Below are 17,915 nucleotides of genomic sequence, written 5' to 3'. Positions count from 1 at the left end.
AATATTGGTTTGAGCAGCAGTTTTCCTCTCGTCATCGAGGTGGCCACCTGCTAAATCAATATTGCAATTGTTTCTAAACCAAGATAAGAAGTCTTATTCAGGGTCTTAAACCCATGTGTGGCTTCTAATGGAAAATAATGAGTTTGTAATAGTAAACTAAAATCTACGAGCATTTGTCATACATTCTGTGCTTGTGCTAGAAGAATCCAGCCATTTCTCTTAAATAACTTAATATTATCCAAAAGATATTCATGTGTACATATGTGTGCCTGCTTGTCTATTTGTGCACCATATGACCTAGAAGGTCAAAAGAGAGCACTGGATCCCCTGAAATTACTGTGTGGTGCTAGTAACCAAACATAGGTCTTCTGAAAGTGCTCTTTACTGCTGAGTCATCTCTCCAGCCCACAAATATAATTCATAATCATACCAGGGAAGTCTCTAGATTTTGTCTTTATCTTAAATTCAGCTATAATCTTACTCACTGTCTCAACTTTGTTCTGTTTGCTTCAGGTAACCTGGGATTTTGGTTACTCAGGCCTGACACTGAGACAAATCAATTAGGAATAGAAATCAATAATCATCAACCACATAGTTAACTCGCAGTCCTTGATGAATGGGTCAGTAGCAGAGTTCTGAACACTGCTTTTTATGGTTCTTTATCAGTGACCAATGCAGATGAACTCACCTTTCTTGAACTGTCTTCTGCAGCTCTGTAAAATCCTTCTTAAGGTTCTGTATCTTTTCTTGGTGCTGAGACAGATCCAGTGCAAAGCCACAAGAGCCCAGCGCAGTAACTAGGTGCTCGAGAGTACCTAGGTTTTCCTTTTGGTCTTGCATTTCCAATGTGAGTTCCTGTTTATTAAACATATTAAAAGCAATATACTAAATGATTCAACCCATTATCTTATGTTTTTTTAATCTTCCATGGATGTGTGCACATGGTGTGGTGGTTACAGGACAACCTCTGTTGCAGGCCCTGGCTTTCCACCTTGCCTGAGATAGAGACTCTTTGTTGCCCCTTCCTGCACATGCCAGGCTAGCTGGCCCATGAACCTGCAAGGGCTCTCTTCTCTCTGCCTCACAGGAGCACTGAGACTGCAGAAACCAACCTGTGTTCAGCTTTACACACTAAAACAAACAATATCAACTCAGTTCTATTTAATGTGTGCTGTGGTTGAAATAGCAGGACAGCTTCATAACCCTTTCACATCTGTGACAGAACAGTGACCTCCCACCAGTTAGTTACCTTACCTAGTGTCCTGACTTTGGTTTCTAACTGACATTCCTTACCCAAAGCAGGGATTCTTAGAGAAAAAAACAAAAACAAACAACTAAGAAGCTGATTTCAGTATGGGAAGTATACTGAGTTCAGTATGTTGATAGACTGAAAGACAAATACAAAAAGACATAAGGACACAATTTAAAGGGGATGTTATTGACTGAATTTGGTGAAACTTTTGCATATCACAAAGAATAATGAATATTGCTCATAATTAAACTGATATTTTTAGAAAGAGATAAAATAATTATCAATTGGCTCAATCTAGGAAAGACTATGCTGTTATTTGTTGGGCCATTTCTACTTTTTTTTCTTTTTCTTTTTTCCGGGGCTGGGGACTGAACCCAGGACCTTGCGCTTCCTAGGTAAGCGCTCTACCACTGAGCCAAATCCCCAACCCCCCATTTCTACTTTACTACAAAGTCTAAAATTACTCAAAACAAACAAAAGCATCTAGGAACCAAAGCAAAACAGTAAGATCTTACTTAGAAAATAGAAAAAGGGGCTGGAGAGATGGCTCAGTGGTTAAGAGCACCCGACTGCTTTTCCAGAGGTCATGAGTTCAATTCCCAGCAACCACATGGTGGCTCACAACCATCTGTAAAGAGATCTGATGCCCTCTTCTGGTGTATCTGAAGATAGCTACAGTGTACTTATATATAATAAATAAAATAAATCTTTAAAAAAAAAAAAAGAAAATAGAAAAAAAGAAAATTGAGTAGGGCTGGTGAAATGGCCGAGCCAGTGTGGGTACTCCCTCCCAAGCCTGGTGAGGTGGTTTCAATGCGAATGTGTCCCATAGCTCAGGTGTTTGCACACTTGGTTACCAGTTGGTGACACTGTTTGGGTAGGTGTAGGAGGTATGGCCTCACTGGGGGAGACACATCACTGAGGGTCACTTTTGAGAGCTTATGGCCTCACCCCGCTTCCATCTGTCTCTGCATCATGCTTGTGACTGAGGATGTAAACTCTGCTGCCTGTTCTCGTCGGCGTGCCTACTGCTTGCTGCACCATCCCTGCCACAACAGGCGCTCATCCCCGGTGACCTCACACGGGACGAACAAACTCTTCCTTCTATAAGTTGTCTTTGTCATGGTATTTTATCACAGCAACAGAAAAAGTTTAAACCTGATAAGCTGTGTTCGACCTCCTGAGCTCACATGGTGGAAAGGAGGACTCACACCAGCTCTCCTCTGACTACCCCTCACTTACAACCCCTTTCCCGTGAACTATGTAAATAATAAGACAAGTACGTTGAATAAACTTATGGCAATAATGCAGGAACGTATGTGAGGTACTTCAGATGGGAATGTGGGCTATCTAGACACTCTGGAATTCAAACTCACCACTACTTCCTGTTTAAGAAGGCACACAGTGCTATGACCCAGGAATTGTATGCCTATGTCTTATTAGTGTCCATTGACAGTGCTTTTCCCACCAGCTCTTCCCCTGCTTGCTGTACTGTAAGATTTCCCAACATCTTTCCGGCTTGGTATGGGGATTTACACCTGGCTTTGCCTAAGGACGTGTAAATGGATCTGCGCCACACTCCCCCTACAGAGTAAACTCTCCGAGCACATCCGGGTGAGTCTCTATCAGCCTGCACATGGCTGCTCTGGGTGAGATGAACCTGCTTGTATTAGACTAACCTTGTATATTAGAAGGGACGAAGAAAGCCACTGTCTTTCAAAATGGACAAACAAGTTCTAGTTTACAAGCTGGGGGTCATAATTCTAAGATGAAGCAGGTAGAGTTTCCGTATTTCTAACACTGTATGTGCTCAGTAAATACTAATTTTTGTCTTGCCCTTCATTTTGTTCTGCCAAGATGACAGGTACGTATCCTCACCTGGATGTGCTGGGAGAAATGTGCAATGTCTTGATCTGGCTGGTTCCCCGAGGCCAGCAGTCGGTTTTTGTGTTCCACGAACTGCTGCAGCTTGCTGGAGAGCTGCTCGAATGTCTCGGCCTGGGGCAGGAGCTTCTTCAGGCCGCTCTCCTTTTCTTGCTGCTGGAGCTGCAGCCGATGGAATCGCTGGCTCAGCTCTGCCAGTTTGCCCTGCAGCACTGCGGCCGAGTTGCCGTCAGCGGTCTCCATGAATCGAGTGACCATCTCACGGGTGGCTTCCAAGCTGCTTTTTTGCCTAGCAATGTCTTGCTTTAGTTTCTGCCATCAAGAGCAAGTCTGTTAGTTGGGGCTTACTTATGCTGGTACGTCTGAGTCATCACCTGCTAACTTTGTAAGAGCTCCATGCTCAAGGAGACTGAGGACTGGAATGAGCCTGAAGGATGGCACATCCTTTATTTCTCCATCCACTTCACCAAATTATTTTGTTATCACCACTTTTCCTTGGGTTCAGTGGTTTGGAAATTAGAAAACTTTTCTTTCTTTTTTATGGTATTGAGGATTGAACTCAGGATCTTCCCATGTTAATAAGCATGCATTCTATCACTGAGTTACATTCCCAGCCCCAGTAGCAGAAATCTCTACATGGGTTAGTCATCACCTTCAACCCTTATTAGAAGATTCTCTGATAGGAATTATTCTATTACTTTCTCAAAGTTCTATTATTACAGAAATGGAAACATCTTCTAGTTCCACTCTCAGGAGAAAGGTTTTCTTACCATGTTGTTGGCCAAGGCTTCTTGGATGAGTCCTGATGAGAGTGCTGCCACCTGCTCCCCTTCCAGGTTTTGCTCAACTTCCTTCATGGACTGCAGGAGGCTCTCCATACTTTCCTGAACACTCTGAGACTGAGCAATTGCCTTCTGCAGCAAAGCAGACCGCTCAGCTAAGCTACAAGAGAGGCTCTGGAAGCGGCTGAATATGGACTCTGGAAAACGGAGGCCATGAGAAAAAACACTGGATGCTATTTTTATATAGTGTTTTTAAGAATAAAAAGGTGAGTATGGTAGGATATGCCTGTAATTCTGGCATCCAGGAGATTGAGGCAGACAGACTTTAAGGCCAGCCTACTTTACATAGCAAGCTGAAGGCTAGCCTACAATACATACATAGTGAGTCTCTGGTCCCCTCCTAAAATAAAGAAATAAAGAGATATAGAGATAGGTAGATAGATGATAGATAGACAGACAGACAGACAGACAGTAGCCCAATAGTCTACATCTTTAATCCCAGCACTAGGGATTAAGAAGCGAGGGGTCTCTATAAATATGAGGTCCCCTGGTCTACATAGTGAGTTCCAGGACCTTTCCTCAAATAAAAACAAAACAAAAACTCAAACAAAATACTCGGAAAGTAGTATTTAAATGTATAAATTAATTAAAAAATAATTAATATTAAAACAAATGGAATATTTTGAAGTATATTAGTATAGGAACCAAATTCAGTTAATTAGTAATTTGGCATTTAATAAGAACCAGAAATTATGCAATATGCCAAGGACTAAAGATGATTAAGATAAAGTCTCTGGTCTTAACAAAATTAAGGTTGCAAATCAGCACAGGCAGAGGAAAACATAAAAAGCCCTGAGTACTATATTAGCACTAAAAGCATGTCCGAGAAAAGTCAAAATAATTCATTTGTTTGTTTGTTCCTTTCTTTTCGATGACAGTGTGTAGTCGTTTGATGTGATGTTCCTTCCTAAAGTCTTGAACATTTAAATACTTGGTCCCCAGTTGGCAGGGTTAAGATGTGTGGCTTTGTTGGAGAAAGTGTACCACTGAGGGTGTTTTTATTTAAGGTTCCAAAGCCTCCTGCCATGTTCAGTGTCCTCTCTCTGTGTATCTAGCTATCTAGCTTGCGGATCAAAATGTGAGAGCTCAGCTGTCCCTGCCAACATGCCTTTGCTCTGCCATCATGAGCTCTAGTCCCTCTAGACCTAAGTCAAGTGTTTTCCTTTCTAAATTCTCTTGGTCATGGTGTTTTATCACAGTAAAGTAACTAAGACACAGGGTTACTGGTTAGGATTTAACAAAGGCTATAAGCTCTCAGGCCTGTCTCCTTCTTTCCCTTACCCACTTGTTGTAAGTAAATCTAATAAGATATTTTTGGTATACAAATTATATTTTAAGGTGTACACATATATATTATATATAGAATGACATCATGTTAGTTAACATAGCTACCTCACATACTTAGCACTTTTCATGGTAAGAACATTTAAAACTTCACCCTCTTAGCAATTTTCAAATACATAATGTACTGACTAAAATCACTATGATGTACCACTGACTGAATTTTGAAAGATAAATAGGATTTCATCATTCATGGAAAGTACAATGAAATAATTGTCAGGTAAGGAACAGAAAAAATATGAAACTAAGGAATGACAAGTTACCTTAGAAAATGAAAGAAACACTGTTCAATGGCAACAGATACTGAAAGGGTTGAAGCCATAGAGTGAAAGACATTGAAAGTGTAGTAATAGAGCTCACTGGAAAGTGAGCTATTTCATGACACCTTATACATGTATGTTGTGTGTAGCTTTTGCTACCCCACCTTGTAGGGTGACATGCTTGCACCTGCCTAGGAGTTATCTTGGATCCAAGGATTGAAGAGAAACACACACACACACACACACACACACACACACACACACACACACACACACACACTAGTTATTCTCAAAATGCCTTGGCTAGCAATGACTGGGTATATCTAATTCATCCCCTGCTACACCAGTCATTGGCCAACATCTGTATTGATGGATCAAGAACCAACTGGGGAATGTGTCAGTACTTGCAGATTCCAGATTAAATCGAAGTATCAGAACTGCCCCCTACACGTGTATGTCCCTGCCCTTAGCTTAGTGCTCTAGATACCTGATCACCAGTTTGCTATGTACTACAAAACAGAGTTCACAGCAGATCTAGAGGAATGCTGTGCTGCTTAGTACCTGTAGTTTCTCGAATAGGCGTACAGTCCAGGGATGGCTCTCCTTCAATGTCCATTAGGTCATGAGCTGCTTTTTGAAGCTTTTCTACAGGTACTTGGTGTTCAGCCAATTCTTCCTGTAACTGCTGCTTGCCCAAAACAATAGCAAAAAACGAAACGAAACAAACAAACAAAAAAGCCAAAGAATTTATGAATCCGATCTTGCCTAAGACATCTCAACTAATATATTTTTAGCATTATTTACTTTCATTAGTTTTGTCTAAGCTGTGAAATATAAGACCTTGACACACAAATATGGTCTGAATCTGCCTACCTTTGTGGTTGCAAGCTGGTGCTGAAGGATTCCGGGGTCAGAGGCAACAGTATCTGAGAGGAGCTTCTCCACACTGGCCTCACAAGTCAACATCCAGGCCTGCAGGCTGTCAGCGCTGCTCTGGAATTGCTGATACTGGCCTAGCAGCATGTTCAGGTGAGAGCCCAATCGTGTACACTATGCCAAAAAAATAAAGAAGTCAAAGGTAGCAGCTTCCAGAACAGAGTCCAAAGGAAGAGTCTTTCCTGGTTACAGAGAACTGACTGCAACTTTCCACAATGGTTTAACTGTCTACAGGCAGGATCACCATTACTTACACTGTACACTTCATCCTACCCTTTAAATCCCCAGGAACACCTAGTGAGTTGGATGATACACCAACAGAGAAATATACACCAGACTATAGGCAAAAGTAAGTTGGAAAAAAGGTTCCTTTTAGGAAATTAGAGATGTTGACAGAAAGAAAAGGAATGGTATGTAAATTCTAAACTGAAGGAGGAATAATTTCTTTTTTTTTTTTTTTTGGATTTTTAGGAAGATAAGGATTCATCGTACAATAAATTGTCTAGGAGAAAAGACTGTACTTGGCTTAAATTTTGCTGTGCTGTTTCTTATAAGCCCAAGATATTGGACAAGATACAGGGAGATAAGCACCTCTATCACCACCAATGATGTGATAATATTCCCAACATTAATAGGCTCGGTGGTAGACAATGGACCCATGGAGTCTGAAATTTTTTTTATAGCTGATGAAACCCATTTTCATACACACACACACACACACACACACACACACACTGTGTCTTATGAGTCATATTTTGAGCCTTAGGAATTACCCATAGTTGTCTGAGGACAGTCATATTTGTTGTCCTGGAGGTTGATGGGAGTCTTTCCTTACCTTAGAATGGAGAGTGGTGTATCTTTCTGTTGCATCCTTCAGTTTTTCATTCACTAAGTTTCTGGTGGGTGACGGCTCCTGGCCTTCCTCAAAATTGCTTTCTGTTTCTAAGACTTTCTGTCCTGAGATAGTCACAAATCTCAAGTCTCCTTTGTGGGAAATGACATCCTCTGAGAAGCTTCCTTGCCGCTTTAGCAAGGAGTTCAGAGCTTCAGGGCTGCTGCCTCCCGTATGCATACCATCCAGTTCATTCTCAGATCGTTCTAGCCAGTTTTCAAATTCCCTGTGGTCTTGCAGGAACTTCTGCAGTTCATCTCGTAGAGTCTGCGTCTGCCTCAGCTTTGCCTCTGACTGGGCCAGGGAAGCTGCATATTGCTCCTTAAGCTCACCTAGCTTCTCCTGAAGCATCTGTCGCTCCTCAGGTGTAAGATTGTGACTGTGTTGGTCCAGGAAGGACTGAGCTGACTGGGTAGCCACAATGAAATTCTGCTGCTGAGACAGCAATTCTTGGTGACGTGCCTGGTGAGTAAACAGCCCCATGACCACCAGTAGAAACACGTGAACGATTTGCTCATATTTACACTAGGGGTAGAGATGCTAAAGGTAGAGTGGTCTCTACCTGTTTCAAAACACCACTCACTGGAGGGCCGGGTGTGGTGGCACATGCTTTTCATCTTTGTGAGTTCAAGATAAGCAAGAGCTACCCTAGTGAGAGCCTATCTCAAAAAACAAAAACAAAACAAATTAAAAATCCCTACCATGTAGGTAGATAATACCATACTTAGGATGAGATATGTGAGTGCCGAAAAGATGTTACAGGTCCCCAGAAGTTATGTAATGAGTCAGAGTCAGATATGGCTAAAGTCTGCAGTGAGGTCCGTAAGAATAACCAACTAGAATGAGTGACAGTACGGCCTGGAAAGAATATCCTCCATGGAAGAGTAGCGATGAAGTGCTATTTACAGGAAGAAACTAAACTAGGATCTGAAGAACAAACAAAACTTAATCGAGAGCCACGGCTTCCTTTATTTTTGACATTTAAGAGGATAGAAAGTTTAAGAGCAAGCAACACTTCAGGAGAATGAAGTGAAGAAAATGAGTGATGAGGTCAAATATGTAGGAACCAATCTTTGGAGGGAGATTGTGAGGACAGGAAACCATACTAAAAATATAGACTTACTATGGAAGGTAAAAGAAAGCTATTCAGGGACACAACTTCTTAGAAATAACATGTCTTAATATGGGAGAGTGATGGACAGAGAGAATCTAGGATGGTTACTAATTTGGGCAATTACGTAGGAATGTACAAAGAACAGGTTAGACAAACAGGCAGGTCAGGTCAGATGGGAGATTATAGAAGAATTCTGTTTTTAGGTTGAAGTATGTGTAGTTACCACATGCAAAGAGGCAGTTGGATATAACTATAAAATGATGTCAACTGAAGATAAACAGATACATGGAATTTGTCAATCTTGTAACTGAAGTACTACACCTGACAAGGGTACCCAAGAAGAGCATATTGTTTTTTGGATGTGTGTTTGTATATGTGCACATGTACATGTGTATTCAGGTGCAGCCAGAGACCAGTTTTGGGTGCTGTTCCTCATAAGCTGTCTATCTAATTTTTTGAGTTACTCTTTCCTTTCTACCTGGAGCTAGGCTAAGCTGGCTGGAACCCCTCAAGGACTCCCCTTCTTTATCTCCCCATGCTACGATTACCAGCATGCATAACCATGCCTGACATTTTATCATGGGTTCTGATGATCAAACGTAGGTTCTCATGCTTGTGTTGTAAATAGTTTATCAAGTGTGCTATCTTCCCAGGCCCAGGAAAGCATATTCTGACAGCTGAAAAGAGGGCTGGGACCTACTAGAAGTGTAACAGTATCTCAATGGCTGCCAAAGGAAAAGAAGGATGACTAGGGTGAAGCAGTGCTCCAGAAGCCAAAGGAGAATGCATTTCAAGAAGAGTCAACAGTGTCCACGCTGCTGATAAACCAAAGGCACAACCTAAAGCTGTGATTCGTTTTCTAGAGTGAGATCGGTTCCTTTCTACAACCATGGCAAAGACAAGCTAACACCCTTACCTTCATTAACTCATACTGCCTGTCCAGTTTCTCTGGTACTTGGTTTACATCCACACAACCATCTGTTGCATCTAAGGCTTGTTTTTCCAGGCAAGCTCCAGAGAACTGCTCCGTTCCTGGAAGGCTAGTCTGTGGCTGTCTATCAGATGACCCCACAGAAGTCACCCAGTCCAAGAGAGCGTCGATCTTCCTTCTGTTCTCTGCCAGCTCTGTCGCTGCTTTACTCTGAAATCCAGAGGAATGCCAGTGAGAATCTTAGGCACTCCACTATGAGAGTGCTGCTTCAAACCCGAAGTGAGAGGGGAGCTCTGGGCTAAAGAAAAACCAGTGCTCTAGTCTGGGTGTAAAATCTTTTCATACAAAAGAGAATTACAATCTACTAGAATCTGTGAAAATAGTTATTAAAATAAATCCCACATTTCCTCAATAGCTTATGGTTTAAAATAACTAGACACACCTCAACAAAACAAACAAAATGAGAAAATGTCAGGATTTAGAAGGCCCTGCCAGCTCTGGAAGGGTTCCTAGCTATGTAGGAGTGACGCACCGGAAGAGTGAGACACAGGGACAGCTGACTCCTGTCCTCTTTATCTCAGCCAGACAGGATTCGACTCTCAAGGTATACTCACTAGTTTTTCAAATATTTACTCAAACAGGCTGCTTCTTCACTTATTTTAACATTCATCTTCAGGTGGTTTACTTGCCCTTCCTGTGGTGCCTACCCTCTCATCAGTACAGAAGTCGTAGGCTGAGAAAAGGATGAGATTCAACCAGCAGTGCTGCGTAAACTCACTTCAGACGTCACATTTGTTTTGTTGCAGTTTCTCTGAGTCCCACACACTCCACGCTGTAGCTACACAGCCATCTGGAGACAAAGCCTGTGACCCTGAATGACTCTATAGACAGACATTTTTAAAGATTTATTTATTTTATGTATATGAGTGCTCTGTTTTAATGCACAGCAAAGGAGGGAATCGGATTCTATTATAGATGGTTGCAAACTACCATGTGGTTGTTGGGACTTGAACTCAGGACTTAAGAAAGAACAGCTATTGCTCTTAACTGCTGAGCCATCTTTCCAGCCCCGTAGATATTATTCTAATGCTTATAGATCACCAATCAATATTCGGGCAAAAAACCATATATTACCTGCTTTTCCCTTCCAATACCCCAAGCCAAAGTAGAAGCAATAGGTAGAGCTAGCCAGTTTTAATTCTGTTTTTGGTAAAATACACATTTACCAACCACTCCTGATTTAAACTCCTGGGATTTTTAGAAATGAAAAGACTGACTCACAGGTCTGCTCCTAAAGACCTCTCCTGTGACTCTAAAGACTGCCCCAATGTGGCTTTGGAAAACCAATAGCAGACCAGCTACCTTCTCTGTCTCCTGCTGTAAGGCTGACGTCACTGCTTCCTCCAGCTCCTTCTGAGCCTCTCGTGTGCGATCTTGGAGACCCTCATATTGCTCCTTTGCCTGATGAAGTTTTTCTCGAAGAGCTGTCAGCTCCTGAGGGCTCAGCTTGTTCTGGTTCTCTTCTAGGAACCCTTCAATGTCTTTGACAGCAGTGGCAAATGAGGTGGAGTGATTCTGAATGTCACCTTGCAAATCCTAGAGAACAAAGAGAAACAAAGATGACTGTCTTTATCTTTAGTCCTTCCAGTCTTCTGTAAGGATGACATATATGTACACACGTGCTGACATTTTGATGATAATTTACTTACGGTTTATACCAAAAGCAAAGAAACAAACAAGCATTCAGTGTTAAATAGCAAATTTTTTTTTCTTTCTTTCTTTTTTTTCGGAGCTGGGGACCGAACCCAGGGCCTTACGCTTGCTAGGCAAACGCTCTACCACTGAGCTAAATCCCAACCCTAGCAAATTATTTTTACTTGGCAATGACTTGTCTTTGAAGAGAATTATTTTTTCTTTTCTTTTCTTTCTGTTTGTTTTTCTTTTTTCTTTTTTCTTTTCTTTTTTTCTTTTTTTTTTTTTCTTTTCTAGACAGGGTTTCTCTGTAGCCCTGGCTACCCTGAAACTAGCTCTGTAGGCCAGGCTGGCCTGGAACTCACCGAGATATACCTGCCTCTGCCTCCCAGTACTGGGATTCAAGCCAGAAGGAGAAAACTGACTCTATTCAGTTGTCACTGACCTCCAAAAGCATGATGTGGGACACACAAAATGGGCAAAATGGAGAAAGATGCATTTTCAATAATGATACATAAAAATAAATTTAAATGGCGAGTGGAAGAAACACGAGGATGCTATGATTCTGACAGAGTGAAGCCTGCCAGTCTTGGATGTGAGATCAGCAGTCTTCAGAGTTGTATGTGGAAAGGTTTGAGTTCTCATGATCAACTATGATCTAAAACTATTAAATAGAATTTCATTAAGTTTTTCACATTTCCTAAGTACGCTATTCTGAAATAAGTGATGGAAACTCACTCCTAGTAGGTGTGATGGTAACATTTTAACCCTAGCACTCAGGAGGTGCTCAATCTTTGAGCTCAAAGCTAGTTTGCTAGTCTACATAGCAAATTCTACACCAACCAAGGCTCCTGTCTAAAAAGTGGGGGTAGGGGGTAGAGTGGAGTGAAGGGAGACTCAGCAGTTAAGAGCATTTCTTCTTAGTGAGGGCCTGAAGTCAATTCCTGGTATGCACATGGCAGTTCACAACCATGCATAACTGCAGATCCAGAAGACCTGACACCTCCACGGGCGCTGCACACATGTGGTCATATATATACATGGACACGGGCAACATATATAATACACGCATATACAGTAAAAAATTTTTCTTAAAATCATTTGCTCTTGCTCTAGTTAGTATGAGATGTGAAGAGCTCCTTTGTCTAGTGCACATAAGCTGTGCATGTTGCTTGCCTATTAGTCACATAGAGGATCATCTAACGTCATGCGATTCTGGCACTCAGATGCCAAGAGTCCTCACTTCATATAACAATGGCACCAAAGGGCAAGAGGAGTGATGATTTTATTACAGTATATTGTAATAATTGTTCTAATTTTAGTTATGGATTTATCTTTAATTGTGCCTAATTTATATATTAAACAATATTGTCCATATGTTCAGGAACAATGTACATAGCTTTCAGGGACTGAGTGGGAGGCTTGGAAAGTACCCACTCCTTTCTTTAGGGTTTAGCAGAGGGGGAGACTATTCTCCTGGTTATCATCTCTGCTCCCTAACATGGCTTACAAATCCAGGATGATAAGAGCAACATCCTTGTCTCTGATCTCCTGTTCCACTAATCTTCCTCTTATTCTTTGCAGCCTAGCAGAAGGGGACTCTTTTCAATCCTTGACTACATTCTGCTCAGTTCCCCTCCTACCTTAAGACTGAAGCAGCCCCTGCCTGGTACACTTTCTACCTGCTACACCTTCACACACTAACCCCACTTTATACACCACTTCTCAGTTTACCTACACTCTTTGAAGTCAACTTTCTAGTATGCTTTCATATAACTTCATCTTTCTGCATGTAATGGTTAACAGATGTTCCTTTTTGTGGCTAATCTGTCTACTTGTCTATCTCTCCCACCAAACTGTAAGTTCATGTCTGCTTACCACTGACATCGCCACTAAGCCCTGTAATGGGGCTTTGGTAAACACTTATTGAAGGAATGACAAGATGATTAATTCACACTGACCTTCAAGTCACTTTGGTTCTGCTGCAGAGCAGAAAGCTCTTGCTGAGAGGCCCTGCCCCGGTGCCTCTCCAGTGCCCTTTCTGCCTGTCCGACCCAGCTGCGGAGATCCTCCAGCTTCTTATGACACGTGTCTTGTTGCTTCTGCAGAGTCTATGTGAAATGCAGAGGGACCAACAAAGAATTAGCTCCACTTTACAGACACAAGTTAATGTCCTGAAATGTGAAACATGATGATTATATATCAAACATGAAAATATTGGTGGAAAATTGGAATAGGAAAAGGCACAGAAATCATATTCCAGAAGCTCCCCTCATCTGGGCAGCCTGCTCTGTGGGTGTGCAGTTGGAGTGAGTCAGAGACAGTGGTAGTGAGTGCTCCCAGTACAGGTTTGAGTCTGGAAGCTCCTGTGGTGACTGCTGTTACCATCTTTGGAATGGACAACACTGAAGCCAAATGACAGTGGTAATGATGATAAATCTGTTTCTCTGAGAAGTTCTTCCTTTGAAACAAGAGGATTTGCTATGTACATTGAGTCAGAAATGTGGAAAAGTAGAACTAGAACAAAAAACCTCAAGAGTCTGGATAATTGATTAGTCAAATGAGGTTCTTAATAATTGAACTGACTTAATAAATCAAATGCCTCACAACTACAGAAGAACCATTAAATAGAACGGTTACATGGCAGGCTTGAGGAGTGTGAGTTGGCTATTTTGAGGAGAAAACTGCCCAAGAATCGGAAATGTCTCAATCTTTTGGATGTCTACGCTAATACCACTAGAAAAGTAAGGCCAGAGGGGGCGGGGGATATGTTTCCATGCCTGATCCTTTTCCTATCTGTCATGTCAGTTCATGACACTAAAGCACCTGACCGAGCAACAATTGAGCATGATGTGTTCTCCTGACCATCCTAAAAACAGTTTCTACCAGATTGCCTTCTGACAGCATTCTGATGTCACAGTCACCTGCACTTACAAACAGGCACCCATGCTGGCCCTCACGCCCCCTTTTTATGAAAAACAGAGGCACTGGAAGAGAACTCCTAAGAGCTCTTCAGCTGTGAAACAGGATCTTCATGGGTTAGGATGAGTGCAGACTGAATCTGAAAAAAGCAAAGCAAACAAGTTAGCGCACACACTCAGAGCAAATACAGAGAGAGGCAGGCATTTCCGACAAGGTTAGTGCACACTGTGCAATCAATCCCATGTTCAGAATGTTCACATGCATTTCTACTACCTGCTGCAATTAAGCTCAAGGTGGCTCAGACCAGTCTGCTTTATTGATTATCCACATGATACACTACACTATATAAAGGACTAGGTAAGAGCATTGCACAAGTTCAGGCATGGAGAGTGACCTGAAATATTTCATCAGGATTTATGTCCCTTTCAGCATAGTTGAAATAATGAGACAGTAGCAGGGGATGGGAGACATGGACTAACTTAGTTTTCTTTAAGTTTGGCTCAAAAGCTGAACTATACTTTGCATAATACAGGAGGCCTAAAGATAGATTTTCTGGGGATCACGACAATCATTTGCTGTATACCAATGTAGTCAATGGCAGAGATGACAAAAACATTACTAAAGACAGCCTATGTCTATGATGTTACTAGAAACTGAATTACGTTGAATTTAAGTTTTACAACATGAGACTTATAGTAAGAATCAGTATGATAGTCAAATATATATATATATATGAAAAGAAACATCAACCCTGCTTTTGTACATTGTCTTCCACTGTAGAAAACTGGGTACATCACATGTAGAAAAGTGTAAGAAAATAAAAACTTAAGTATCCCCAAAACAAAGGCAGCATATGGTGGCTCTCATGCCTTTAATTGAACCATGTGGGCAGAGGCAGGGGGATCTCTGTGAGCTCAAGGCCAACCTGGTCTATACAGAGTGAGCCTGCACTGTGTAGTGAGACACTGTCTGAAAAACAAAACAACAAAAAAAATAACTAAAACAGTATTATTGAGATTAAATTTTTGTCAGCTGTTTGTTTATCTGTCAGAGAATCTTATTATGAGTTACTTTAAAAGCCTTTTAGTAAAACTGACTTTTCACAGCCATTTTTATCAGTGTCCAGAGTACCTAGGTGCTCTTCACAGGCTCAGATGAATGCTTGGAAAGCAACAGGAAGCAGGGGCCAGCTACACTTTTTACATGAAAACAGGACATAGTAAGAACAGAGTCTCACTAAAACAAAAATATTTGTACATGCAATTCACACACAAACATATACATTCTCTCATATACATAAAATAAGAGAAAGAGCTAGAAAGAACAGTTCTCGGGTTGGGAATTTAGCTCAGTGGTAGAGCGCTTGCCTAGGAAGCGCAAGGCCCTGGGTTCGGTCCCCAGCTCCGAAAAAAAGAAAAAAAAAAAAGAACAGTTCTCTCAGACCAGATCACATTGGCATGTGCAACATAAAATTTTGAAATTGGTAAAGCCAGGTTCCTGGAATCATGATAAGTTGGAGGCAGGCAGAAAACCCCCAGAAGATACCCCAAAAGACAAACTGAGCTCAGTTGCTGGTTCAGTCTGACCTTGACCTGAACTTCTTGCTGGACTTGCTGGAGATGGCCCTGCACCACATCCTTCTGAGCTGCAGTGTGTTCCACAAGGCCCTGGAAAGACGTCTGTAATTCACTCAGAAACTGCAGCATTTGCTGATTCTGCTGAAGAGACAGGCCCTGTGGGTGCTCAGAAATAAAGAGCTGAGTATCCAAAGCCAGAGCATCCAGCTGAGACTTCCTTTCGGCTACAGACTGTTTCATATCCTAAGGCAAATGGGGAGAGAAAAAACAAACACCTTTTATTCTCTAGACACAGAAAAGCTACTGGTTTTGAGAATTTAAGATTTATATCCTGTATTTTATAATTGGTTACACACAGGAGCAATGTCAAGTCTCATTTTTTGCTTTTTGCAAATTCCTCAAACACAGCTCTAATTAAAAGTATGCTTCCATTACTGGACCTGGCTTGACAGCACAGTAAGCTTTCTCTTTTTTTTGTACTGACAGCACTATTCTATTGCTAACTCAAATTTTATGACTTAATTTTTTCATACTTATTTATTTTGGTAGAGCTGGGACCTGAGTCCTTGTGTACAGTGGGCAGCCACTTTTCCACTGAGCTGCACCCTGGCTCTTCTGGATTGTTCAAGAGAATTATTATGCTGTTCAGATTGGCCTTGGACTCATTTTATAGCCCAGAAAGGCCTTGAATTTGTGATTCTTTCAGCTCAGCCTCCCAAGTAGCTGAAATTTGAGGCCAATGCCACCAATCCTGACATAATTAAAACAATTTTTTTTTTAGAAAATACAGCATTAATTTCTGATCCAATACTCGAGCGATGGCTCAGCATTTAAGAGCACCGGATGCTTTTCCAGAGGACCCAGGCTCAATTCCAGCATGGACATGGTAGTAACTCTAGTTCTAGGAGATCCAGTGCCCTCTCTTCTGGCCTTAGTGAGCACAACAAGCACATAGTGACAGACACAAAGAGGCAAAACAACCTGCAGGTAGGCTTAAGCATCCAGTAAGTAATTGGTAGGGCAATACTGAGGAAACAGGAAACTTACTTTGATTCACCAAGAAACAATTTTTTATTTTTAGGTGGCTGGAGAGATGGATCAGTGGTTCAGAGCACTGACTGTCTCCCAGAGGACACTGAGCACCTTAACAACATCTGTAACTCTAGTTCCAAGTTCTAGACTCCCTGCTTTGGTCTCAGTGGGGACCTGCATGTATGTGGCACACATACATATACTCAGGTATGAAAAAAATTTCAAACTCTTTGGAAAAGAAGATTCTTTTACCTTGTTGCTGTTGTTTTTGTTTTTCAAGACAAGATTTCTCTGGCTATCCTGGAACTCACTTTGTAGACCAGGCTGGCCTCAGACTCATAGACATGCACCTGCCTCTGTCTCCCGAGTGCTGGGATTAAAGGGTGGGCCACCACCACTTGGTGACTTATTCACTTTTATGTGTATCATAGTGTGTGAGTCAGTTAGTTTGGAATTTATTAAGAAGAAAAGCCTCTCTCTAGATCAGGTTTGTTTAGAAGTGTGACCTCCTGGCTTGGGTTTCAATGCACCATCCAGCCTACAGAAAAACCTTGCCTTCTTATACTCTAGGTCAACAATGAAAAGCTCTCCACAAATTGTGCAAGACTGGATACCAGGGAAAAGAGAAATAAGAGACAGGCCCTAGCTTCTCAGTATAAAATAGATATAAAATTGGTAATATAAAGCCTACTTTGGGCTCTCAGAGAATAATTTCAAGGAGAAATAGTCACAGGTTCCTGACCTCTAGGAGTATAATAATCTTAAAAATGAAACATAACTCATCTGATTTCTGAAAGGGAGACTTGGACTTTCTAAGAAAGGTTAAGTATACAGACGAATTTGGCAATAAGGAGAATGGTAGGAATGGGTGGAGAGCTTACCTCATATCCCTGGAGAGTGGGACTCAGGCTGTCAGCATCAGTTTGAGTGTCACATCCCTTGCTATGCAGAGTAAGACTGGTTCTGTCAACCCAGGCTTTCAGATCTTGAAGTTTGCGTTCTAGTTCCTTGTGCCAATTTAACACTGTGGTCTAGGAAATAAACAGCAAGTCAGACTATACCTCTCCAGCTCTACCCAGGCTTTGTAAGAGTCTTTAGGAATAAAAACAAGCCAGGTACTAGGCTGGAGAAATGCCTGGGTGGTTAAGAGCATTTGCTGCTCTTACAAAGTGCCTGAATTCAGTTCCAAGAGCCCACACCAAGCAACTCACAAACATACTGTAACTCAAGTACCAGGGGA

General features: G+C 41.6%; 1 protein-coding gene across 1 annotated transcript in view; it reads right to left on the bottom strand.

The window, feature by feature from the left end:
- The window catches only part of Macf1 (microtubule actin crosslinking factor 1), a 323,248-nt gene that overhangs the window by 94,378 nt on the left and 210,955 nt on the right, over positions 1 to 17,915 (bottom strand). The window contains 9 exon segments of the mRNA XM_032898600.1: positions 689 to 855; positions 3,131 to 3,448; positions 3,907 to 4,115; positions 6,141 to 6,264; positions 6,453 to 6,629; positions 7,351 to 7,869; positions 9,438 to 9,662; positions 10,815 to 11,048; positions 13,106 to 13,255. Of these exon segments, the coding sequence (XP_032754491.1) occupies positions 689 to 855; positions 3,131 to 3,448; positions 3,907 to 4,115; positions 6,141 to 6,264; positions 6,453 to 6,629; positions 7,351 to 7,869; positions 9,438 to 9,662; positions 10,815 to 11,048; positions 13,106 to 13,255 (2,123 nt within the window).

Source organism: Rattus rattus, chromosome 1 (genome assembly GCF_011064425.1).
Source record: "Rattus rattus isolate New Zealand chromosome 1, Rrattus_CSIRO_v1, whole genome shotgun sequence".
Lineage (NCBI taxonomy): Eukaryota > Metazoa > Chordata > Mammalia > Rodentia > Muridae > Rattus > Rattus rattus.
The sequence above is the reverse complement of the archived record's forward strand: the minus strand, read 5'-3'. Positions and strand labels throughout refer to the sequence as shown.